The 22,294-nt window shown below is 42.0% G+C and overlaps 1 protein-coding gene across 13 annotated transcripts in view; it reads right to left on the reverse strand.

The window, feature by feature from the left end:
- ANK3 (ankyrin 3) overlaps positions 1 to 22,294 on the reverse strand; it is a 591,855-nt gene that overhangs the window by 520,017 nt on the left and 49,544 nt on the right. For all 13 annotated transcript variants that reach the window (XM_061635097.1, XM_061635100.1, XM_061635096.1 and 10 more), the window contains exon 3: positions 20,284 to 20,485. In XM_061635097.1, the coding sequence (XP_061491081.1) occupies positions 20,284 to 20,485 (202 nt within the window). The remainder of the gene's footprint in view (positions 1 to 20,283; positions 20,486 to 22,294) is intronic.

Below are 22,294 nucleotides of genomic sequence, written 5' to 3' on the forward strand. Positions count from 1 at the left end.
AAAAAGCAGCCCCATTCTAAACATACTGACTTGAGAAGAAGTCTCACCAACAGTGGGACTTACATCTTGATACTAGCTGGATCATGACAAAACAACTCAATAGCATCCTTACCCTCTTTGCTACCCAGTTCTAATACCTAAAACCAGTTTGAGAGCCGCTAAAGACCAGAGTAAATTTAAAAGAAACTAACTCTTGCATTCACTTATTTGGAGCTCTGACATAAGATTCGGAAGCATACAGGATGTGCCAAATATATCATGTGTGTATCATATCTCCATGCATAAACAAACCACAGGAAAATGATGCCATTAAGTTGTTCTGAGTTCTGCTTCATTCTCCATTTACAGCATCAGGTTTGGGCAGGTCCACAATGCCATTTTATATAAAAACCTGGCTCATTAATTTACTTTCCAAATAAGCTGCTACTTTCCAAAATTTTCTTGGAGGATTCCTTCAGTTCATTAAAGTAAGTGCTTCAAGCTGTCAGTCATTAACCCCCATCATCCAAGGTCTTCCAAGACAGAAAAACAGCAAACTTAACAGACTTGTTCGGGGGTGTGTGTCTTAAAGTATGAAGAGAAAATTACTTTTATATTATGGTTAATGGCTGGTCTTTCAAATAATGGGTTAATCCAGTTATCTAATATCCCTCTGATAACAGCTCAGAACTATCATGAGTATTAAAGTCTATGAAAGATCTATTCCACTCTGTCATGTAACAAGGTGAGACAAGACAGCAGACTGTAATATCAAGATCTCTAATCCATTTAAAAATAGAGAAGACTTTCTCCTGAAATAATGGATTCACAATTACATATTCCACTCTGCTTCTTACACCCTTTGTAGCATGATCAAAATATACTAGCATGTAAGAGTACACCAAAATATAAATTTGCAAATGAGATCCTCTCATAGTTATCACTAGCAAACAAACACCTGCCTCTCTAGAGTATCACAACCACCTTCAAAAGGTACTACAGCTTCAGACCATGGTAGGCTTTTGCTGAGGAGATGGGAGTGGTTACTGCAAGGGCAGACACAGCCACCAAAGACACCATCCTATGCGCCTCACTCTTGATAATAATATAGAACAGTTTTCCCCAACCTGGTGCCCTCAAAATGTTTGGAACTAGAACTCCCATGATCCTTGACCATTGGCCATACTGGCTAGGGTTGATGGGAGTTGTAGTCCAAAATGTCTGGAGAGCGCCAGGTTGGGGAAGGCTTGTATAGGACACTATAATGACAGTGCAATCTCTGAATACAGAGATTGTGGGGTAAAAAATAGATGGTACCTCAAATGCTACAAACATGTATACCATAACTCTGTCTGGCTTTTGTGCCACGAAGCTCTGAAAATCCTCATGTGGCATTTCAGCCGCCTTCCCAAACCATAACCAGCAAGAACACGGCAAGGCCCTCATCTCATGAAGTATGTAACAGCAGCCATCTGTTTTCCTTAAACAAATCATCCTGAAAAATGGACATGGATATGGCAATTTGGACCCATATTTTTGAGAAGAATTGAGTTTTAGGAATGAGGTCATGGCTGCTGCTGGAAGAATGGGTTAAGGCCAACCCAAACTCCCTGATCCTATGCATGTTTGCTTGGTCATAAATCTCACTGTGATCAATGGGACTTAAGTGTGCATGGAATCACCAATGTCGTTACTCAAGGCTTGAAAGGCTTTTCTTATAAATATACTGATTGTCACTAGAGAGATACCCTTACTATTTCTTCTGTGCTGCTTGATTTACAACAATAGTCACAGGACAGTTGTAAGCACAGAACAAATAATTTATTTTATTAAAAGCATTTATCTTTCAAAAAAAGACCACCCTCATCCCACAGTGGGTTGCATCTCCTACCTTAGAGAGACCACAGTGCCAGATAAGGATTTCATATGACACAGGCAACATAATGTACCATTGCAAATGCTATCTAGGGTGTGTTTTCTCTCTCTAAGTAAAATCCAGAATATATTGTCAAAGAGGAGCCACAAAATAATTTATCAGAAGAGGGATGTGCTTCAGTTCCTTCTAAAATGCAATGGACAACCTTGCATGTTTCTCTTCCCCAGTTTTTTACACAGGCAAACCAACCTGTGGGCAAGTTAAACCTCAGTACTTGAATTACAGCATACCAAAGTGATCTGGTCTAACTGACTTGAGAACCACAGTCTAAGGCTGCAATATAAGGAAGCAACTCCCACTAAACTCATTGGGACTTGCTTTAGAGAATAAGCATGCTTAGAGTCAGGCAGTGAGACCAAATATGCTTACTCACGAAGAGGTTCCATTGGAATTGAAACCTGCCTCCAAATAAATGTTTTGGGGAATGGAGAGAGAGACCTACACCCTGAAGGAACACACAGTTGCTGCAATTTTTCACAGCTGTTTACTCACACTTAATTCATGCTTAAGTGGCATGAATTGGCAGTGACTTGAGGATTTCAGCATTTAAAATTGGACACTTTTATTTTTTCAATCCAGTGCAAGTAACAGCAACAAAATCAGTTTTCAAAGATCCACGTTAAGCCAAACAACCACAAATTTCTGGCAAATTCATCTAAGAACCACCTGTGTGGTTCTCTATAGTCAAAACAATATATGACAAAAGCAGTTTTCTGAGCCAGTGTTACATTTCATCATGATTCATTCTGCTACAGAATGTAAAAATCAACTACTAAACTAGCCAAGGCATCGCTGGAAAAGATTTTATATATTTTACCTAAACACACACATGAGTTCAGTTAGCACTTAAGCATTCACAACAACATCTATTAACAAGCACACACTGTTGATAGTTTCTTTTACGCCTTCAAGGGGTTGTGTGTTTTATTCATTGGGTGTGGACTTAGGATCACTATAGTATATGATACAGCCACATTGTTTAATCATACAGTAAGCATTTAATTTCAAAATGCTCTGATCTTTGAAGAATATAAAGCAATTGCATAACAGCGTTCTGTTTCCAGCAAAGGAACACGCCCATCAGCATCCAGCACAAACAAAAAGCATCCTCCTTCTGGCATTTTCTTTGCTTCTTTAAAAGAAGATGCCAAAATCAAACCCTTTTTAAAGCCCTTAAGCAAAAGCAGAAGAAGAAATCCCTTACAACTGAAAATAAAAAGCATTGAAACCTTTCTGGGAGTTTACCTTTTTGCCCTTCTTTTTCCTGTGAGCAGGTCTGGCATTCTTCTCCTTTGCTTCTTCACTCATTTTTCAGCATGTAAAACATACAGTCTATAGACCACTACTTGTATTCCAACATCCAGAGCCACTGGAAATATCAAAGCATTGAAACCAAAGTCCATCTGCTGACGTTTCTCAGACAAGTAACAAAATAAGTGCTGTTTAAACACAGCCACTGCTCCTTCTGTACAAGCTGGAACTGCTACTTCTAGCCTTGCTCTGTTCCCCTCCCTCAGTTAAAGAGCTGTATGTTCAGATCAGCTACTATTCCAATGAAAATCAGCGCTCCCCCTCCTTTTGTTCTGAACTGACCGTTACCCCAGGGGTAAGATCTTGGCAAGGTTTGGTAGCTTGTTCCATCCACAGTACCTCCCCAGCCTCTAAATGCTCTTGATGAGCACAGAAATCAGCTGCAGATTGCTGACAGGTCTCAGAAGCTTTCACCAGCGGGTGATTTGCTGCTCCTTACAGAGAAACTGAGCGTAAATTGCTCTGATTCCCCAGCGCACAGTACCAGCCCATGTGTTGAATGTACTGGGGAACACACATACCAGATAAGGAAGCCTCCGAGAGAGAGAGAGAGAAGAGGTAGCTGGATCTCAATAATTACTATCACCAGAACAATTTAAACCATTACTATTTGTGTGTGTTGCCTATATTAACATTAAAATTTATTATTCTTTTAACTATTTATCACATAAAAGCATGAAATATTTCCATAAAACAGATTTACAATTATGTGTACCTCCTAACAGCCCCAATCCAGCGTGTATTCCTGTTCATGATAGAAGATTGGTAAGACTCTCTCCCCCCCCCCCCCGTTCTCCAACCGTAGGTCTTCCAGAGAAAGTGCTACATGCCTTGACTGCAGTATCTCCAAAGCCCATAGAGGGTTTCTGGATCAAATTTCCACACACTGCTGGCCTCCTCAGTGAAATGTTTTAGCCAGATACATATAGGTCTCACGCAAACAGTCAAAAAGAGTAGATGGAGACACCATTATACCACTTTTAGACCACTGCACTGTTACGGGAGTCATAAAACACATTCAAAGTGGATTGGTCAAAAAAGAAAAAGCTATCCAACACATTAGTTTTGAACCTCTTATTTCAATGGCCAAAAGCCAAAGTACTATGCAAGGTGTCCTGCTCATTCACAGGCTTTACAGTTCCCTCTACCAATAACGCTCTCCAGAAACCCCCAACATTGGGCGCCTAAGGCAGCACCCTATGAGGTTTGTGGAGCTGCCACTGGAAGGAAATATTGTGCAGAGCTTGGAAAAGTTACTTTTTTGAACTACAACTCCCATCAGCCCCAGCCAGCGCCATGCTGGCTGGGGCTGATGGGAGTTGTAGTTCAAAAAAGTAACTTTTCCAAGCTCTGATATTGTGTATGTGTGGAACTGCTATCTGAACATGCATTTGGGTTGGGGTGAATCCCAGACAATATTTTAGTTTAATTCAAAATGGAACTAGTGCCACTCTCTTAACAAGATATAGAACGTCCAGTTGGTCACCATTTTGAATACACCACATTTAGATTCTTGCCTGCCAGGGAAGAAATATGTTTACCAGATTATAACACTTATATGAAGCTGATTTATACTGTCAGGGCTATAGGCCCAATCTAGGCCAGTATCTTTTACTTTCAGGAGGAAGGGCAGGATATAAATTCAATAAATAAACAAACACCAACAGATTTCCAAGGTTTCAGACAGAGGTCCTGCCTATCTCTGCCATCTGCCATCTTTTTGAACTGGGACTGAATCTAGGGCATTCTGGGACACAGCCACTATTAGTTATACTGTCTTATTCCAAGTTGCCATTGGCCTCATTTGCCCTTTAGTTTATCATGATCAATCATTTCTGGTCTGTTTGTCTCCTCCCTGTCACACTGGGAAGAAACAAACCATGATTCCCTGTTTAGCATTATGACCAAATAATGGTTTGGTTTTGCTCCCAATAAACCTCCATCTATAGGGGGGATTGCTCTTGGCTTACGGATTGCAGTTTTTTGGAGTGAAGGGGGGGGGAATCTTTTATTTGGAAATAAAGCTAAGCTAGGGATCATGGCTTATTTCCTTGATGCGCTAATGGCACAGAAAGGTGTGTTAATTGTGGTTTATCATAACATCCAAATTGTCAGTGTAATATTGTTCGGTATGACCAGATTCACAATTAATGCTAAGCCAAACCAATGTTTGTTCTTGGTTTACAGTTCATTATTTTTCTGGAGGGAGACAAACCACAATCCCAGGTTCACTTGACACGCTAAGCCAAACCATGGCTTAGCTGACAGCAGCAGGACCAGAGTAGAAGCAAAGTATCTGTGGTCTCCTCTCCAGGATCCTGCACACACACACACAACTTGTTTGTGGTAAGCCATTGTTTGGCTTAGTGTTACATGCAAACCCTTGGCAACAACCAAGCCTTAGACTGTAAGGTTTTATGAAAGAGGTGGTTGTACACAAACAACAAAATTTATTATGTTTTCTTTTTTACAGTTACAAACAAAAAACCTTAGTACTTTCCCTAGATTTGAATTCTTGTTTAGATGTTATATTGTAAAAGAAAGTGCTCTCTGCTGGTTGATTTGGAAAAACAGTTAAAAGTCAAGCTACAATTTAACTGAATGTGTATATTCTAACGACACCACTGTCCTGGGAGGCCATTCCATACTTCATGCGTGCGCTTAAAACATCTTAGATATGTACATCTATAAAATATAAAGTGTAAATATAACACAACACATTTACACAGATACATGCATTATACAAGTGTCCAGAAAGCCATGGCTGGTTACTTCGTTAGGAAACAAATATGGGAGACACATTGATCACCACAAACACAATAGAGAAGATAAACGTTTTTTTCCTCAATAAGTGCCAGACACATTTCAGAAAATATTTTATTCTTCAGAAGTTGGTCTCAACATTGGTGTTCACTCAGGAGTTTCTCGAGTCAAAACATAATGTGTGAATTAGCAGTTTTCCTTAAAGTATTAATGTTGTACGCTGCTAATGTAACTTAAAATACATTTCAGGTAAGCAGAAACCAATAAATATGTGAAGTGGTCCTACCCCTTTCAAAAGAACTCTTTATAAAATACAGAAGGATCCTCCTATCATATAGTCAGGACTTATTTTAATCATTCTAGAGCCCTATAAACATTTATAAAGTTCTCTAGTGTGGAGATTTTTAAATTATTTATTACAATTTATTTATACCCTGCCATTTGGGATGATAATCCTTCCAAGGCAGCTTGCATGAAATTATGTATTTTAAAAATACAATGTTAACATATTAAAAAGTCATCAGGGCTACTTGATGGTAGTTCATCCCACGGGGAGGAGGGAGATAAAGTACCCCTGAGCAGGCTCTGCCTCCCTCCCTCTCTCTCTCCTTAGAAACTGTATCCATAAGAAAGCAAAAATGCTATATTACTTTAATCAGAGGAGCAATTCAACTGGCCAGGAATCACTCTGGGAAACGGATTACAATTACGCTGAACCCCACCATGAATCATTCATATTATTATTCTCACTTTAAGTTCAGCATTTCTCAAATACTCTGTCTCTACTCAAAAACATGCATGAAGTTTCATGCTTCAATGAGGACAGGTATTCTTCAGTAAAAAAAAATTTTTTTTAAGTGCTTTGACATACAATTCTTAACAGTTATTATATCCTGGGGCAGCATCACAGGTTGTACAGTTTCAAAATGTGAAGGCTGTGAACAGAAATGTCAGCCATACACTTTTCTAACACATTACTTAATTACAGCACAGTTTATATGTGAACTTTCAGAATCTCGGCAATGCAGATCTACTAACAGAGTTCTATTTTTAGATCAAAAAATAACTCGCATAAGAGGACAACAGGGTAGGCCAAATGAAGTCTACCAGGCCAGTTCTATTTATAAACCGATGCAAGGAAAAGGAAGGGGCACTGAGCCCATGTGGAGTGGAAAGAGGGTAATTTAGGAAGAAAAACCAGCAACAAGTAACTTTGGGTGGCAAAAGGTGGGTATGGTTGCCATATATGCAAAAGGTGGTGTTGGAGAAGAGCAGCTTTCGAGTAGGCACTACAGTCCACAGAAGCAGCAGGTTTAAATAACAGTTGGGACACTCTGTGCTTATGGGAGGCTCCCTTTTTGCAGGCTGAATGATTTCTGCTGCTGCTGCTTGTGTCATATGTAATCTGCTGCTGTATGCTATTTTTTTAACCCTGACTGGGGACAAGGTCTCACGTTTGCTTGATAGCTCCATGAAAAGGTGGCATCAAGGAGAGAGAAATCCAAATAAATAAGTTTTCTCTTTGGACCAACAAAAGAAGCTTGGCTTATTTATTTATCCATATGTTGATATATTACACGCATTAGATTTTTTTTACATCTAAACTTTGAATGGCATTTCCAAGTTGAAAATGTAATACATGTTAATTCATTTTAAAAAGACTCCCACTGCTTCAAGCTGCAGCCCCACTGCATACATATTTACTCAGAATCCCACTACGTTCAGTACCTGGGATTCCTCTCAGGTAAGAAGTGGGCTTAGGAATGCATCCTCACTCAGTTTAATTGAACTGGTGACAACAAAAGCTCTGACTGACTGGTGAAAGGTTTCTTCCATTCAATTTGTAGTCTATTTTATTTTATTGACATAGTATTTTTAATTATGAGACAAAATGGGCAAATTATTTTAACAGAATGGATAATGCTATCAGTGCTAGGTATCAGTGCTAGGTATGTAGGTAGGTAGGTAGGTATTTATTTATTTATTTATAACGCATCTACCAAGAACTCGAAGGCATTGCCCCATGGTACAGCAAGGAAGAAACCTCAGTTTGGTGTTCATCTGGAACATGAAACATCCACAAATACTCCTGAAGAAAACGGGATTGTATTCAACTAAGTTCTACTCAGGGTAGACCAACTGAAATTAATAAATCTAAGTTAGTCATGTCTATTAACTTCAATAGTTCTACACTGAGTAGGACTAGCATTTGAATACCAACCAGAATATGTGCAATAGATGCTACTAGCATTAACACACCGAGTCAAAAAATTATTGTTTATTGAAAACATAACATTTATTATGTTTCCCTCCTAAAACCATAATTTATTATTTTAATGTACTCTTATTAACATATTTATTTTAATTGAACAATTTTATTTAATAACAGAAATAAACACAACAAAGTAGCCATAAAACACTAAAAAGAAAGAACAATTTTTTAAAATACAGCAGCCATTATAAAATTTATTTAGCCACAGCAATTAAAACTGCTTCAAAAAGAGCAACCATTATGGCTGCAGCTTGAAAAGGAAGGTTGTGACCATTTTCTGGAAGGCCATTAGATGGCCGGAGGTGGAGGTGGAGAGACAATAATGCTTCATCACTGAGTTTAGATCACCTGCTATTATTCCTCAGGGACCACCTCACTGGTTCTACAGCAGCAATTGGGGAACCTGTAACCCTCTGTATGTTGTTGGAGTACAATTCCCATCATCCCTTTGTAAACCGCTTGGAAGTTTTTTACAATCAAGCACTATATAAATTTTGGTAAAAATAAATAACTCCCTGACCATTGGCCATGCTGACTGTGGCTAGTGGGAGTTGTAGTTTAAAAACATTTGGAGGGACAAGCCCTCTTATTAAAGAAAAAGGATAAAAGACTTTTGTTGGTAACATTCCTATAATTATGAGATATACTAGGGGCTCTATCCCTGCACGCTTTGCACACCAACATCCCTTCCCAGGTCACCTAGGCACATCCCCCTCTCCCTTCCCTTGTCGACAAGGCACCTCCCCCCACAGAGGAGAAAGGAAGGAGAGAAGGGAGACAGGTGGTGGAGGCAAGCCACATGAGGACAGGCAGCACAGGCCTGGGCAATTCTGCAGCAATGGACCTGCTCTCCTGCCAGCGACAAGCCGCCTCGGCTTGTTGCTCCAAGACTCACCAGCCCACTGCCCACCATCACTGCCCACTTGCTTGCACATTCTGTACCTGGTCTCACCCACCCATCTTCCTTCTTCCCCCCATCCACTTGGCCTCCCAAGAACCACAGCTCACACAGGCCACTGCTAGCCACCCTCTCTTGCTTGCCATCTGGTTTTCCCCCACACCACTGCCCGTTTGCTCTCCTACCCTCTACCCAGTCTTGTCTACCTACTCATTCACCCTCACTATCACACGGCTCCTTAGAATTGTCACACTGTAGTTTGCAGTGTCACTTACAAAAAATGTTATATGCATAGAACCAGCATGTATAAAAAGGTTTTTTAAAAAATATACTGCTTTTTCAAAAGTAAAAATTTTAATCTATTCAGTGATGAGTCTGTGAATCCTGCCACCCAACCCCAACTTAGTGAACTATGCCCCTTTCACACCACCTCCAATTTATGCTGCAATTGTTATTTGCAGAGAGAATTCAGTCTCCAGGCCTGGCTGGCTGGCACAAAGTAGAAACTCTAAATTCAGCTAAAAGAGTGTAAAAATATTTGACTCATTGATTCCTGGGCATGTGCCAATAATGATTAAGCAAGCTGAAAGAGATTGCTTGCCCTTATGCAATGTTTCACAGGTTTGTTTCACTCAAAGAAAGCAAGACTGTCGTTGCACATACAAACCTATGTGTAACTTCAGGGAGTTGGGCACAAATCCATACCTCTCTGTTTTCCAGGAGGATACCCAACAGATTCTATGAAGTTCCAGGTTTTTATTTTCCTCACATCCTCCCTTCCCCAAATTAAATTCTAATTCTTAAAGACACTCAAGAAAACATGTCAGAAAACAAACATGGACACAACATGCTGTAAGGTAAGTTTCAACCTCTGTTTTCCTTTTCCATCCCATTGTGTTATGAATACCAGCCATCAAAGACAATGGCTAACTTAGATTCCCAAAAACTGTCAATTTAGGGCAGAAACCGCAAGAACCCAAAATTATAAACCTTTATACATTGCATTTTAGGATTTTGGTCCAGAAAGAGTGGCCACTTATGTATCACCAAAGAGGGCATAAATTTGCATAAAAATGTAATATACTAATAGCTGCAAATTTAGAAATGCTTAATTGGTATTTAAATAGAAACAAAATTTGCCTCCTTTGTCTTCTCTACAAGTTTTAAGTGCGGTATCCTATGGAGTTGTTCGGTTAGTGCAAGGATTTCCACTTGTGCAATGGAACTTTCCCTCTCTCTCCCCACATGCCCCACACCCTCCCCAAATCTGCTCCAGAGGGTTGGGGAAAACTCTGAACAGACTTAGGGAATGCGCAGGGAGCACACAGGGAGGGAAAGTTCCATTGTGCAACCAGAAATAATTGCTCTAAAAGAGGTATTTTGTTGGATACCACCCCAAGGCACCAAGCACATTGCCAGAGTCCCAGCACAGAAAGCAACCGGGAACAAAATCCCCACGATGCCCACCCCAAACCATGGCACATCCTCACTGGTGTCTCAGGCTGGGGTGGCCCCATGGAATCCCCTGCTGCTGCTGCTGCTGCTGCCACCACCACCCCATCCTCCCCCTCATTCCCCTTGACAGGGGCAGTGCAACCCCTTCCTCCCAACCACCAGCAGCTGCCCACCACACACCCACATCCCCGGACATGGTCAGCCCCATTACCCTGCGCAGCTCCAGCAAGGCACAGAGTAAGGAGATTATCGTGGACACCTATACTGCCACCACTGCTCTGTCATTCCACATCTACTGTGTGCTCTGGTGGAGAGCCGACTGGCCCCAAGCAGCCACCATGCCCTCATTGACAGAAGCCTGCACACCCCCGAAGGATGCTGCCACTGCCCACAGCTGCCTGGCCACCTCCCCAATGCCCTTGTGGATGGCACACATCGCAACAGCCAAGGTGGTGGCAGTGTCCTACAGGAAGTGCTCAGCCTCACAATGGCCATCCTCCGCACAACACCACAGTACAGCCAGTGTGTGCAGAAGCAGTTGCAAAAGGCAAAGGCCCTTGGTAAGTAGGCGCAATCCCTCCCCCTCATCCAGGCCAGCTTCCTCCACAGGCACTCATTCCCCATCTGGCTCACCATGACCCGGCTCCTCAGGCACCCTTTCCCTCTCGTCCTCTCCCTCCTCCACCACCATCACGTCCTCCTCCACCCCAACACCTCTCATCTCTCGGGCCGGGGGTTGCGAGGTGGCTCCAGATCCCTGTTGCTTGGACTGGGCTGAGCATCTTTCCTGTCACCATGAGGTGACAGTGGGAGGGACTGCCAGGGAAAACAGCACCAGCTCCAGCAGCTCCTCCATGAGCTGGCCAGGCTTATCCCACCCAGAGAGACTGGGGGAGAAGCTGGTAGATAGGAGGACAACATGCCAGTTTCAGGAAGGGCCAGTTTGGGTGTGACGGACAGGCCATGGGCCTCCTCTGGATCAGACGCTGCAGGAGCTGGAATGGGAGCAATGTGTAGAATCCGCAGCAGTGGTTCCTGTGGCAGCTGCCATATCAGCCTCACCACCTCCAGGGAGCCATGGTGCACCAGGGAGGGAGAGGGGGAAGAATCACCGCAATGGAGCCTACATCAGGTCCCTGTCTGATGCATGTGCTATCCCCTCAGGATGACATGAACGGCCAGGGGCCAGGGAAGCACCCCCCAGGTGGAGCTGGAGAGATGGTACAATTGTGATGCCAGCAGGTGCATCCTCAGCAGGCGCCTCAGGTGCGGTTTCCATGACTTGGGCAGGCACTGCCAGCGGGAGGGCTTCAGCTGGCATAACCTGGCATGCACATTCCCCTTCAGGCTCTCGAATAGGGGACATGTGGTCCAGCTGCTCCCTGGGGACAGTCTGACACCACATGGCACACTTCCTGCCTGGAATGGCCTTCTGCACATCACTAGGAGTTCCCTTGTGCTTCGGAAGAGGGGGTGGCCCTGGCCACTGCACTTGGCCACTCTCAGTGTGCTTCTCTGGAGCAGGTGGGACAGTGGGAGCTGCAGTACAGAGCGGGAGCAGTCAGGCCTGTGTTAAAGTTCTCACCGCCCCACCGCCTTGCATACCGGGCCCCAACCACCCACCATTGCCCATGCCCACCTGTCAGGAAAATGTTTCCAGTTCCAGTTCTTCAGTTGGCAAGATCAGGCCGAGGATCTTCTCCTCTGGGGTGAGAACCTGAACCACAGTCTTCTGGATGGGCACACTGGTGCACACCAGCTCCCTGGCATAGCAGGGATGTTGGAGATGTCATTCCAACACTTGCAGCAGGTCTCTGATGTGTGTACCTCTTTGCCCAGAGTGCTGATCTTGGAGGCCGTGGCAGCAAACCAGTTGTGCTGCTGCTCCTCTGCTGCACCCCCTCCCCAAGTGCAGAACACAGTGTGCACATCAGCCACCAGCAGATAGTACAAGAGGAATTTCTCCTCCACATGCCCGTTGGGCTCACATTGCCTGCACTCCTCCAAGAGGGTGCTGCTGCCACATGATCCTTCCCAGGTATCAGCCATAGCTGCCTGGAGTCTGTGTGGCTGCCAGCCAGACAATGGTGACCCACAGCAAAGTGCCTGCTATCAGTAATTCTGAAAACACACACACACACACACAGGTGCCCTCACCCTGCCTGTCTAGTCTCCATCCCATGCCTCCCACATGGAGGGCCACACAGGTAAGCACAGGCCTCAGTGCTCCCAAGACCACACAGCATAGCCAAAGCTGAAAAGGGTGTGTGAGGAATGTGACTCCCTGACTGTTCACATGCCACAACTCTTGATAGATCCACTCAGAAGATGTGCTCACCTCCCTCATGAAACGTCTGCACAGGCATCCAAGGCCGCCATGCAGAGGGAAGGCTGGGGCTGCACTGAGAGTGGGTGTCAAGTGCCCTGGGGGCTGGCAATCGAGTGTGCATTTGGGACACTCAAGTTGTGCTTCCACTGCCTGCATCTGACAGGGGGCCAGATGATGCAGACCCCACTGAAGATCTTCCAGATGGTGCTAGCTTGTGTGCTGCTACACAACATTGCCATTTTGCAGCAGCTACTCTGGGCGTGAAGCCTGGCATGCAGGTGCCCCTGGGGCCCAAGAAGAGGGGCTGGAGGAATGGGAGGGTGAGCCCCCTCCCCACCATTATGTTGATATGCTTGGAACAGCTGCACATGACTGCATTGCTAGGAAGTTCTTTGAACTGTGACACCACACCCCTCCCCATTGCCTACAGCTTGTTCCCAGTCTCCCTGTCACTGCACCCACCCTCCTTGACCTTGGGGCCTGGTTGGCAAAAGTGCTCAAAGTGCCCAGTGCTCATGGAATGTCTCTCCTGGGCAAAATGCCCTTTCCCCGAGTGCCCTGAGCCCTTCTCCTAAGCATGAATTCCCCCCACTGGGAGACCAACTGGCAGCATGCTTGGTTTGAATCCTGTTGGTGATGCCGCTTGATTGGCTGTGGACTCCACCATATCCAGCAGGCTGTTTCGGACAGGTATGGGTGGGGCTGGCTGGTGTGCCTGGGCCCAATTGGAGGGTACTGGGCCCTCCCCACCGCCTTCTATTGCAAATGTTTCCTTAGACCAGCCTTTTTCCCAGCATCACTTTTCCCTGACTTATGTTTTAGGCAGCCTCCAAGATCCTGAGTTGGATGTGGCCTAAGTCCCCCGCCTTGGCCCCTCATCCAACATGCCCCGGAACACTCCTTTTTTGGACCTTCTGCCGGCTCCCCTTCTGCCAGGCTGGGCTTCCCCGGTGGACCCCTGGCTGAGCCAGCAGGGTCCCTGCTCCGCCACACCTGAACCAGGGTGAGGGTCTTCTGCCAGCAGAGCCAGTCCCCTGCTAACTCCACTGGGGGTCTGCCATACCCAACTCCCCTCAGCCTGGCATAAATATGAGTTGGATTGCACCCTTAGGGATGATGAAACTGATACTATACAGCATCAGCAGCCAATGAATTTTTGAAAGCATTTATGTTTTCTATTCACTGTCTTTTAAAACACATTCAGTCAAGACCATTTTCAGCTTAGATAACAGCTGGTAAATATAATCCCCCTCTAGGATGCACACCTTAACGTGGTGAGGGGGTTTGAGAGTGTTGAAGAAGCTGAGAGCAATGCCGTCAGGAGTCTAGACCAAGAGGCTAGACTCCTAGCAGGAGCACCAAAGGCGGAATGGTCAAAGCTGAGACACCAGACTAAGATGCATCCAGACTCAGAGGAAGCTAATGGTAAACCACCTCTGAATACACTTACCACGAAAACCCTATGAACAAGGTATCCAAAATGCAACACGAGATAGTGTTGGAAGATGAGACCCCCCAGGTCAGAAAGCACTCACCGAGCTACTGGGGAACAACAAAGGACAAGGACAAGTAGCGCTGTGACTAATGATGCAGCTGGGTCAAAGCCGAAAGGAAGTCCAGAGGCTGATGTGCACAGATGCGAAAGGAGAGTCTGGAGTTGTACAATGCACACAATAGGAACATGGAATGTGAGAAGCATGAACCAGGGAAAGTTAGAAATTGTCAAGAAAGAAATGCAATGTATTAACATTACAATACTTGGCGTAAGTGAATTAAAATGGACAGGAATGGGACATTTTCAATCAGGCAACTACAAAATATTTTATGCAGGAAATGAGAAATCCAGAAAAAAATGGGGTTGCTTTAATAGTGAGAAGTGATGTAGCAAAAGCAATTAGGAGCTACAACTCAAGGTCTGAGCAAGTGATATCAATGAGATTAAATGGGAAACCTATTAACATAACCATCATCCAAGTCTACGCTCCAATGGCAAACGCAGAAGAAGAAGAATTGGAGAGATTTTACACAGAAGTACAGGAGGAAATTGATCACACACCAAAACAAGATGTGATGAAAATCATGGGGGACTGGAATGCAAAAGCAGGGAACAGAGAAGAACTAGGAATTGTGGGGAAATGGGGCTTAGGAGACAGAAATGAAGCAGGAGAAAGACTTATTGAATTCTGTGAAGCCAATAATTTGTTTCTTGCAAACACATTTGCAAGACAACTGTACACGTGGACATCACCAGATGGTCAATATAGGAATCAAATTGATTATATAATTGGTAGTAGAAGATGGAGAAGTTCCATACTTTCTGCAAAAACAAGACCAGGAGCAGACTGTGGTACAGATCATGAACTGGTCGTATCGAAAAATCAGAGTAAAGCTAAAGAAGAAGAACAAAGCAATCATAATGCCAAAATATAATTTAAATAACATCCCAGAAGAATATAAAAATCAAATAAGGAACAGATTTGAGACTTTAAACTTAGTTGACAGAGAACCAGAAGAACTATGAAGTCAGAGACATTATCAGAGAATAATGCAAACAGACAACACCTCTAGTTCAAAAGAGACAAAGACCTGAATGGATGACTGATGAAACTCTTAAAATGGTTAAAGAGAGAAGGAAAGCAAAAGCAAAAGGAGATAGAAACACGGTCAGAATCCCAAATGCAACAATACAGCGACTAGTACGTAGGGACAAAGAGAACTATTACAATACTTATTATATAGAAATAAAAGAGGACAACAAAAAGGGAAGAACAAGAGCCCTATTCTAAAGATTAGAGAAATTAAAGGGAAATTTAAACCACGAGTAGGGAGGTTGAATAATCAACAGGGGAACACACTGACTGACCGAGATGAAATAAAAGGAAGATGGAAGCAATATACTGAAGAACTCTATAAAAGAGATGACAGGATGACAGATTCATTCACGGAGGAACCATATGATGATGAACCAGAAATTTTAGAATGTGAGGTGAAAGCTACCCTTAAAATTCTTGGAAGAAACAAATCACCAGGAACAGATGGCATACCAATAGAGTTGTTACAAGCTACTGAGACTGAACCTGTCCAAATTTTGACCAAAAATTGTCAACAAATATGGAAAACTAAACAATGGCCCACAGACAGGAAGTGTTCAATATACATCCCAATTCCAAAGAAAGTGGACCCCAGGGAATGCAGTAATTATTGAACTAAAAGTAATGCTCAAGATTCTACAAGAAAGGCTCTTACCATATATGGAGTGAGAAATGCCAGACGTCCAAGCTGGATTTAGAAAGGGAAGAGGCACCAGAGATCATATTGCAAACATACGTTGGATAATGGAAAGGACCAAGGAATTTCAGAAGAAAATCACCCTGTGCTTTATAGATTACAGCAAAGCCTTTGATTGAGTAGATCATGAAAAACTATGGAATCCTTTAAAAGAAATGGGGGTGCCACAGCATCTGATTGTCCTTATGCATAACCTATACTCCGGACAAGAGGCTACTGTAAAGACAGAATATGGAGAAACCGATTGGTTCCCCATCGGAAAGGGTGTGAGACGGGTGTATTTTATCACCCTATTTATTTAATTCAGAGCTTGGAAAAGTTACTTTTTTGAACTACAACTCCCATCAGCCCAATCCAGTGGCCATGCTGGCTGGGACTGATGGGAGTTGTAGTTCAAAAAAGTAACTTTTCCAAGCTCTGGTTTAATCTGTATGCAGAACATATCATACAGAAAGCAGGATTGGACCAAGATGAAGGAGGTGTGAAAACTGGAGGGAGAAATATCAATAATTTAAGATATGCAGACGATACCATACTACTAGCAGAAACCAGTAATGATTTGAAACGAATGCTGATGAAGTTAAAGAGGAAAGCGCAAAAGCAGGACTACAGCTGAACATCAAAAAGATTAAAGTAATGACAACAGAAGATTTATGTAACTTTAAAGTTGACAATGAGGACATTGAAGTTTTCAAGGATTATCAATACCTCGGCACAGTCATTAACCAAAATGGAGACAATAATCAAGAAATCAGAAGAAGGCTAGGACTGGGGAGGGCAGCTATGAGAGAACTAGAAAAGGTCCTCAAATGCAAAGATGTATCACTGAACAATAGAGTCAGGATCATTCAGACCATGGTATTTCCGATCTCTATGTATGGATGTGAAAGTTGGACAGTGAAAAAAGCGGATAAAAGAAAAATCAACTAATCTGAAATGTGGTGTTGGAGGAGAGCTTTGTTCATACCATGGACAGCAAAAAAGACAAATAATTGGATGTTAGAAGAAATTAAACCAGAACTGTCACTAGAAGCTAAAATGATGAAACTGAGGTTATCCTACTTTGGACACATCATGAGAAGACATGATTCACTAGAAAACGCTTCAGGGAATTGTGACATTGAGATGCAAAATATTGCAGGAAAAAGGATGGATGTCTTTTTAAGACAAGGTCTTCAATTCTAAGTTTCATTCCTGGACATTTTTTTCTTAATTATGTTATTTGTTATTTAGTTTAATTTTTGTAAATTGTATTGCTTTTGTTGATGTATTTTTATACTTGTGTTTATTTTTCTTTGTAAGCCGCCTCGAGGGCCTTTGGCCAAAAGGCAGAGTATAAATAAATGTATAATAATAATAATAATAATAATAATAATAATAGACTATAATGCTGGGAAAAACAGAAGGGAGTAGAAAAAGAGGAAGGCCAAACAAGAGATGGATTGATTCCATAAAGGAAGCCACAGACCTGAACTTACAAGATCTGAACAGGGTGGTTTATGACAGATGCTCTTGGAGGTCACTGATTCATAGGGTCGCCATAAGTTATAATCGACTTGAAGGCACATAACAACAATAACAAATACAATGCCTTAAGATTTTTACTAGATTCCACCAATCACCACCAATTCTTGCAATCACTTGGAGCTACATCATGAAACAAGATATATTCCTGAAAGTGAATGGTCAAGGTAGACAATCATTTATCAACTGTAACATGCTCTCTTGAGCAACACTGAACAAAAGTGTAAGATAATGATTCAAGAAGAACAAGATGGACTCAGCAATCTAGGCTAAAGATTCCTAAACTGTGGTCCATGAGCTTTATTCAGGTGGTCTGCATTATGTTTGCCTTAAATACAAGAGAGCCAGTGTGGTGTCACAGTTAGTGGAGGACTAGGACATGTGAGCCCATGGTTCAAATCCCCACTGAGCCATGAAGCTCACTGGGTGACCTTGGGCCAGTCACTGTCTCTCAGTCTAACTTCCCTCACAGGGCTGTTGTGAGGATGAAATGGAAAGGGAAGAGAACCATGTATACCACCTTGAGCTCCTTGGTGGAAAAGTGGTATATAAATGTAATAAAATAAATAAATAAAAATATTTATAATTATTCTAATTGTATTTTATTACTTTTTTATTTTTTATTTTATTGCATAACATTTGAATTCCATGGAATAAAAATTGTAATAACATTTAAGAAATAAAACAAGCAACTAAAAACAATTAAAATCATACAGCATCTAGCATAGCACATTACAATTGCTACAACAGGCAGAAAAATCATTATGTGGTCTCCAAAAACCATTTTCAAGTGGTCTGTGGGGGGAGGGGGGAAGTTTGGGAACCACAAATCTAGCCAAACTCAGCCTCATTAATTTCAATACATCCATTTAAATGCATGCTCAGTTCTCCCACTGAAGTCTTGGGGATTTCTGTCTGGCTCATTTTCAATATTCTGGACTGACTCTTTAGAAACAGCTCATCACATGTTAGAAATATTCCTGCTTTGGAGTTCCGATTACAGGTGGGGAATCATGATAGAATGCTCCCCCATAAAAAAAAATTGTGCATATAGCGACAGTTTTTGCATTATGATGTGCTGTTTGTCTAGATAACCTCTTATGCAAACACCAGGACAATAATTAGAATGCAATAGTTTTAACCCACTAGCTCATTTATTGCCCTGTTGTAGACAGCACTAGTCACTATCAAGAAATTAGATATTTGATAGCAGCATTCTCTTCGGATTTTCTAGTATCAGAAGAGAGTAACCTTTCATTCAATATAGAAAGAACTTTTCAGCTCAGCAATCGTATCCTCTAGTTGCCTTGCAGGGCAATTCCTGGTACATTATCCAATGTGGAATTTCTACATTAGATACTTGGGAGTGTATCCAACCCTGCTCCAAGGAAAGATGATCATGAGTGTCCTTCAACACTAAAGCCTATGGTTGGGAGAACAATGGTATTCTGTATGATACCTTTTTAAAAGTTTATGCTTTGGAAACATTATAGAGTTTTATTTTGCAAATTGCTAGCTATTTCCTGCCATAATTTGTTTGGCTGCAATATCCAGTTACAGTTTAAGGCTCATTATCACAGCGTAAAAGCAAACCAGAATGGCCATTATGTGAAAAACATTATATTTAGTGAAGGAATTTTCTGGAGATTAAAGGCTCAATGTACTAATTAATCCAGGATGGTTATCCATGTTTGCACTCAGCTTATGATCATGAATTATTTAGAATAATAATAATAATAGCACTTGATATTTTGGGTGTAGTTCTTTGTGTGCTAAAGCGCATTTTACTTTATTTATCAATGGGTGTGATTGTTAACATGGAGGACTACGGCCTCTTAGAAGTGTGCAAAGCAGGACAATGTGGTGCACCAAGTGAGGTGATAACCATTTTGTGTAACTAACAACCAAAGATGGAACTGAAGTCCAAAAAAGAACAGGATCAATACATGAATTTTGTCAGCTCACAATACTAACAATATTTCAATATGAGCTCTCTTGACTCTGATAATTCAAATTAAGACTATTATGAGCATGCTTTTTTAAAAAAACATTAAAACTATGCAGGGTGGGTAAAATAAAAATAAATTAACATGCCTTAAAAATGTCTTCTGCCAAGCAGGAGTAGGTGTTTTTTTTTTTTTTTTTTAAAGGACATCATAGGAGAGAATCTTCTTTAGAACTTTAGATTTTAAAAACCAAATGACATCTGAAAATGCTCAACTCACATTACCAAACCATTTCTTAATTTATGAGAGGTGAAAGGTTAAAGACATTTCTTTAATGGCTTTGGATGGCTGATAGCTAACTATTAAACTACCTCTACCTGCTTTGTTTGGGGAAATCTAAATCTCAGGTCTTATTCTGGAAGTTTTAATATACTACTGCTATGCTGACAATTTCTCCTGCAATTTTTTAACCATTCTCTATTAACTATTGAGAAAAGAAACTGCATTCAAAAATTATCAAAAGCTAGAGAAGATCTTGGTGAAGTTCTCATGGGTGGGGTGAAGGGTTTGTGTCATGTTTACCTTACTTTTGAGGTAGTCAAGGAGAGTTTGTGATTTGTAAGTGGCCCTTCTTTCAGTCTCACTGGTGGTCTGTACTCTGGATGACCATTTTCCAGCTGAAGCCCAGGGGGTATACATCAGAAGGTAACTCCTCCTATGGGGATTTTTCAGATCAGGAAGTGTGAGCAGCTGTTGAGGCTGCTGAGTGCTGGAGAAACATTTACTGGAAAGAAAATCAAACACACCATCTTCAGTGGCCCCACAAAAATAAAGTAATCTTAAAAGCTAACACCCATCAAAATTCTAAATTCTGAAGTGTCCTAAGAATGAGGCAGAACAACTGAAGCCCCTTTTACAGAGAAAGAACATTTTTGTAAAAGTGTAGGACAGATTTTGTCATTGCAGTAGAATATACACCGTGAAGAAAACCAGAGCTTGGAAAAGTTACTTTTTTGAACTACAACTCCCATCAGCCCTAGGCAACATGGCCACTGGATTAGGCTGATGGGAGCTGTAGTTCAAAAAAGTAACTTTTCCAAGCTCTGAAGAAAACCTAAATCTTAGTTTTGAAACTATCTAGGGAATATTCCTAAGGGAATATTGCTGGCTTTTGGGTTGAAATGATCGTTCTTTAAAAGCTAAAGAAGGACCATTTCCCCCTTGCTTTCCCTTCCCATGCTCAACTTGCATATTTACAAGAAACATTGAACAAATACATTACAAAAATATTACAAGTCGCTAGTATTCGTTACACCCTAGGAAACCAGCTCTAAAAGTCTTCCCCCTGAAACTTACTACTCCACAAGGAAGGAAAGAGTGTAAAACATAATGCTACCCATAACACTTGAACTCATGGACATCCAATGACGCTGAATGTTGGAAGATTTAGAACAGACAGAAGGAAGTGCTTCTTCACACAGTGCGTAGTTAAACTATGGAATTCGCTGCCACAATATTTAATGATGGACATTAGTTTGTACTGCTTTAAGGTGGAATTAAACTAATTCATGGAGGATAAGGCTACTAGTCATGATGTCTACATATTTCCTCATGGGAAACTTGAATAGGAGAAGCATTACTTCTAACTTTTGTACTTGTAAAATTACTATTTTAAATTTTACCAATCAGGAAATTTATGCTGAATGAAACCTCCCCTCAAGAAGCATGCCTGAGCTGTGCTGGATCCAAGCCTCCAGCGGCTAAATCCAGCATTTTGCCTTCTGAACCACATTGGTAGCTGTTGCAGGTCTCTCCACTGTACTTTCTAGGGTTTTAAGTTGCATGATGCAGGGCACATTTTTTTGTGAAGTGTACAATTGCCTATCTTCAGCAACTGTCTTGAACACAGAAGCTATCCGGGTGAAAATAAGTGGAGGGAAAATCCTGGGGTCAGCATTTAAGCTTTGGGCCACACAGAAGGTACTGAACTACATGTACCCATATGGTTTTGTATAAGGTGTAGTCATTACTACTTTTAATAAATGCAACATATACAGATCGTAGACAGCTGAGGGTTGAGGACAGTAGTGTAGTGGCATATTGAGAAGTGCAGGGTCCCTTCATGACTGTCATAACCACACCCCTCCCTCCTTTTTTATGCTGGGTTGAGAATGAGATCTTTGTTAATGTCTTCCACAACAACAGACATCCTTAAACATGAAAGGGGAGAGTTAGCTACTGAAGAGAGTCTTCTCAGTTGCTGACTCTGGCTCCAATCAGCAGGAAAAGATAAGGAAGCATGCTAAAAGACTCTTCCCAGTGGCTAACACACTTCCCTTTCATGCTGATTGGCTCATAGGATGCTGGAGACATAGGGACCCTGTTCCTAAAAAAGGAAGGGGCCTACCCCCCTCCCAGACCCTGGATGACTACACATCTGGTTGAGGGAGAACTCATGCAGAAAACTTTCAGAACTGTGAAAACAGCTTAAGTAGATGGTAATAAATTACAATAGGTGGTCAGAAATGGAAGAGAAAATGGTCAACAGACCAATTTAGAATAACCAGACTGTGTAATGTAGAACTTTAAAAGT

This window comes from Rhineura floridana, chromosome 7, assembly GCF_030035675.1.
Source record: "Rhineura floridana isolate rRhiFlo1 chromosome 7, rRhiFlo1.hap2, whole genome shotgun sequence".
NCBI lineage: Eukaryota > Metazoa > Chordata > Lepidosauria > Squamata > Rhineuridae > Rhineura > Rhineura floridana.